General features: G+C 39.2%; 1 protein-coding gene across 1 annotated transcript in view; it reads right to left on the bottom strand.

The window, feature by feature from the left end:
• Nucleotides 1–2734: 2734 nt before the first annotated feature.
• Nucleotides 2735–5074, bottom strand: part of qsox1 (quiescin Q6 sulfhydryl oxidase 1) — a 23972-nt gene continuing 21632 nt past the window's right edge. The window contains exon 12 of the mRNA XM_034306746.2: nucleotides 2735–4788. Coding sequence (XP_034162637.2) covers nucleotides 4076–4788 — 713 coding nt within the window. The 3' untranslated portion in view covers nucleotides 2735–4075. The remainder of the gene's footprint in view (nucleotides 4789–5074) is intronic.

The raw sequence follows: 5074 nt of genomic DNA, 5'->3' as shown, positions 1-5074 counted from the left end.
TAATCTCTCATTTTTCTACTAATTAATGTCAGTCATTAGTTACATTACCATAATATAATCTTTTATATTTAACTTATATATGTATGTTAAAATTATATTAATATATTAATTAAAGTTTGATAATGAAATGTTGAACACTGTCTATATCATTATTATTATTATCATTATTATTATTATTATTATTATTCAGTCTTAGCAGAATTCAATATTTTAGTGACTCAAATGATCAAATCTCACGGCAATATTGTGTTTTTCATTCATTTAACTCAAACTGTTTTCGGTGAACAGCGCAGCCTGCAGGACAATCTCCTCTGAAGCCCTGACACACAGCTAACAGACGCTCAGTGAAGCCTGTGCACCTCTGGGTGTTTACTGCAGATTTAATTACACTGTTCTTTAACAGGATAAAAGATTAATGCTTATTGGAAACAGGTGTTTAACAGCTTCACTGCAGTGTTTGGATGCACGGCTTCTCCTTAGGATGAGTGCTAGACCTCTCAAACATGACTGACATCTCAAACGTAAACATATCAGCGCCAGTGGGAATCGCTCGGAGCTGTAGTCGTGGTGTAATGTATAAATATTGTAAATAAACTGTAAATATAAAGTTTTGTTAAATTATTTGCTTTCATTTCTGGAAATTGTAGCTAGCTGTCACTTCCTTCTTCAGCTAGCAGCGTAGCTACGTCTTTTTTGGGATGAATATTGACCTGATTTTAGAAACATCTCACAGCATGTGGACAAACAGCTTCACTTGCTAAACTCCGTCTCCACTGCTGATGCATATAATCATCATCTCTCTTCTCATATGATGTTTTATTTGAGTTTTTATCTCCATGTGAGCTGAATTGGTAAAGTTGTAAAATGGCTGATTGGACTACAATCTGATTACTATCATTATTAATATTATTATTACTGGTTTTTTTTTTTTACGTGAAGAGAATTAAAATACAGAACAATGACCAAAAGAAGTACAAGAACTACACTGAAAAAAAAAAAAAACATGAATTGAATTTACATAATCCAAATGTGTTCACTGTTTCCACACAAATGAAATACGTTACTTTAACATAAACATCTCTTCCACTTTACTTTAGTTAACTTGCTGGTTTCCTGGGAATGAACTGGTTTACATGAACACAGTTTAAAGTGCAGTTTGGGTTATTTGTTTTTGTAAAGCCAACATGAGTTGTTGTAAAATGATGTATATTTAAAGCCCTGGAGTAAAACCGACTTTACCGCCACACACTGAGCCAGAGGCCACGCCTCATAATTCAAGCTAGAAGATTCGATTTTTGTTTAAATTTAATTAAGCACAACACGACTTTTTCTTTTAAATCTGACCCGCCACACTTTCCCTTTCTGCGGCCTCTAAAATTATAGGCATCAGAACACACACAACCCCCAAAAGCGCATTCTGAATAACGAATAATCAGGCTACTGATTAATTTACAGATGTGTTTACGTACTAGAGTTTCAGGAATCCCTTATTATATCTACTTCAGAGAAAAACAGAAAGTCCAGCTGAACTTTGTTCCTCACTACGTGCCTTTTAAGGTCAGATCAATATCTCTGTGCATGTTTGTCAGTTTTCTTATTGACCTTAAAAAGTAAATCATTCTCTTAGGAAAAGAAAAAAAAATTAAAAGATGTGGCAACGTTTATTTAATTCACCTTTAGACGAGCAGTTGTCTAGCAGATACAAGCTGCACCGGTCCAGGAGCGATGTTTATTAGAGCGATGTTTACTACCGAGTCACAAACATCTGGCTGATCTGCTACCAATCAATCAATCAATCAATCAATCAATAAACACACACTTATAAATGGAGGAATTTCACTGCGTTACTAGTCAACGTCTAACCAAATGGCATTTATTTTGAAACATACCACTTTTCAAGCAAAAAATTTCCCCAAAATTAGATTGTTATGTTTATAAATATAATAATACGAGATACACAAGGCTGGTAAATGACTACATACTGTACATCTGCTATAAATTACCTCAGGACCAGCTGGTTAAAGGTAACAGCAAAAGACAAGGGAAGTAAGTTTTGAGAAAAGTTCCAGCGTCAGTCGATTCGCCAAGCGCTTGTAAATAAATACAGACAGCGTACAGGCAGAGCCAGAAAGACCAGCAGGAGACTGAGCAGGAAAACTGCAAGTAAAATTAAGAAAAACAGGCGAGAAACAGCAGCATGGATTGATTCAGACATCAGTGAGAATGATCAGATACGACTAGGGCACAAACTTTTCAAATCAGGATGAACGAGCACGTGTACAGAGGGAGAGTGATGCAGCGGAAACCTTTCATCAGCCTCATGAATGTGACATCTGCAAAAGAACAAACACAGAAAGTCGTCCTGAAGAGCTCAGTGACTTTACATACTAATAAAACTCTTTCGCATTTGAAAACTGAAATTACAAGACTGACAGAGAGAGAGAGAGAGAGAGAGAGAGAGAGAGAATTCAGTGTTTCAGTTTAATTCTCCAAAAATATTTAAATGAATGTATACTCATTAAAATCAGTGTACGGATCGTTAATGATGTAGAGATGGAAATAAAGTAAAATAAAAGTTTTCCCTGCAGAACGACAGCTTTAAGGATTTATAACCATGTAGATAGAAATGAAGGAACTTTGTGTGTGTGTGTGTGTGTGTGTGTGTGTGAATCTCATCACAATATTACTTCCACCGAGGCAGAATGTTTATTGTGGTTTATTTGTTACAGATTCATTCAGAATGAAATCGATTTTATTTGTGATTTGTGTATCATGATACAATGTGATATACACTGATATATCGTCACAGCAGTAATTCTACAGTATATTCACTGGATTTTGGTTGAAATTATAGCTACAAGCGCTAACTCCGCCCACCGCCGTGAACACCACACCCCCACAACATTCAAGTATTTATTATTTATTGTATGATTCTGTGAAATCCTGTTAGGCCACACGGTTTACACCACTCAAGCCGACGCTGCTGCTTGGGCTGAGGTGAGAAATAAAATAGCTGGATGATTAGAAGCGTCAGTGCTTTTGATTCGGTCGATCACGTCCAAGCAAGCAGGAGCAACTTCAGCAGAAATGATCCGAGACGCCAGTAAGGACTCGGAAATCTTGCTGCGGTGATATTCATATTCCTTCATTTACAATTTACATCTTTCTGTCATTTACATGAACGTCAGCGAGCACAGAACGCTGAAAAGTCGGCCACTCTGGCAGAATATCTCTGATTTACGTTTTTTATTCAACGTTATCTGCTAATATCCTTTGTTTTGTTTTTTTTTTCTTATGTCACATATATTTTGGTAGCTAGACACGGAAAACCCGAGCTGTTGTAGCTCTACGATACAATATTATTACATTAGCAACATTTACAGCGTACGTAAAATGTACCGTTGAAATTTTACGTTGTTTACACTGTACATAAAAATAAAACAACTGTTAAATATCATAATAGGCTTGTGCGATACAACAATATTATCGTCCCTGAACGATATTACACTGCCACGATATCTAGTGACGTTTACTCCAATTATATTACCAGACCATGTTTATGCGTTTTTTTGTGTAGAAACATTTTACGCATTTTATCTTTGGAGTGCGCTAGTACACATTATCACTCAAAAATACACCAAAAGAGCAAAAACCAGTATGTCAGCCAATCGACATACGTAAGGCTATGGAATATTTATGTTTTATCATGATTTTTTTTAAAAAAATGGTAAATCGCACACAGGAAAAAAATAATATCGCACAATCCTACATCATAAGTGTAATTTTTATGAGGACTTCCAGAGATTCCTTGATTTTGGTGATCATGACAAAAAGAGATAAAGCTGTCGAGCACCTCGGTGGCTGACTTTATGGCGTTCTGTGCTAACTAGCAGCAGGTGTTGGCTCAGTAATGCTATGCTAGGAAACTCCGCCCCCGTGCCTAGCTAAAAGGTTAATTGACGAATCAACATGGCGGTGAAATTACAGCATGTGTGCTGATTATTCTTTTCATCCAGTTTTTATGTGATTTATTTTATCTGAGCGTGTCACTGGTCCGTTCTGTGGTTCGTATCGGTTACGGCAGTGCCACTTTTGTCCTGCGTTGGCGCCGTTTCACTCTGAAGTACAGGCACATGGCGACGATGCAGAGCGTGGAGAGCAGGTAGAGCGTCACACACAGACTCACGTCCAGCCGTGAGAACCCGACACTGAGCACGAACATCCAGCGCGTACTCCGAGAATGACCGTACGGCTCAGGCTCCGCCTCCATCTCCAGCGCCAACCCTTCCACCTCCTGCGCAGCGAGATCACGTTTGGTCCTCCTCACGTGTTGTTCATCCTCCGTGTCCTGCCTCTTCAGCGGCGCTTTAGCTTTGTAGTGCTGGACGATGAAGGAGTCCAGGTCCACGATGTCCTCTCTGAACTGACGGAGCCTGAGCCCGACGATGCTCGGCTTACGCGGGAGCGCCTCCGACGCCGATTTTTCATCCTGAGGGGCTCCGTCTACTTCCTCAACCATCTCCTCTTCCTCCACTTCCCCTCCTGCTTCCTGTTCCTGCACTGGCACCGCCTCCCTGGCTTTGCGTCTCTCCGTCAGCGGTGGTGCGATGTCGTCAGACAGGAAGTCGTGTAAGAGGTGCTGGGCGGAGTAATAATTCCTGAGGAAGGCTAACACCTCGTCCTGCAGCCAGGTGTGCTCTCCGCCGGGCTTCAGGCTGTGACAGGCCGGGCAGAGGTCCGGAGGAGGCCACTGGACTTTGGGGAAGTGAGGATCCTCGCTCAGTTCACCTGAAATACGCAAAAACAAAAACAAAGAAACGGTTTCTTTAATTTTTTCATTTTTAAAGAACAAACACCATGTCAGCTACTGTTATCCCTTGTGGGCGTGGCCTGTCCAGTTTATTTTTAAAAATACCAATAAAAATGAGCTAAAATATCTATAGTGCACTACATAAATTATACGCATATTATTGTTGTATAAAATGTACATTAATATTGTAATAAACCCTGGAAAGGGGTCATTGTTATGTAAAATTTTAGTCATGTCATAAATAATCTGCATAAAATCGAATAA

Source organism: Pangasianodon hypophthalmus, chromosome 8 (assembly GCF_027358585.1).
Source record: "Pangasianodon hypophthalmus isolate fPanHyp1 chromosome 8, fPanHyp1.pri, whole genome shotgun sequence".
NCBI classification, from domain to species: Eukaryota; Metazoa; Chordata; class Actinopteri; order Siluriformes; family Pangasiidae; genus Pangasianodon; species Pangasianodon hypophthalmus.
The sequence above is the reverse complement of the archived record's forward strand: the minus strand, read 5'-3'. Positions and strand labels throughout refer to the sequence as shown.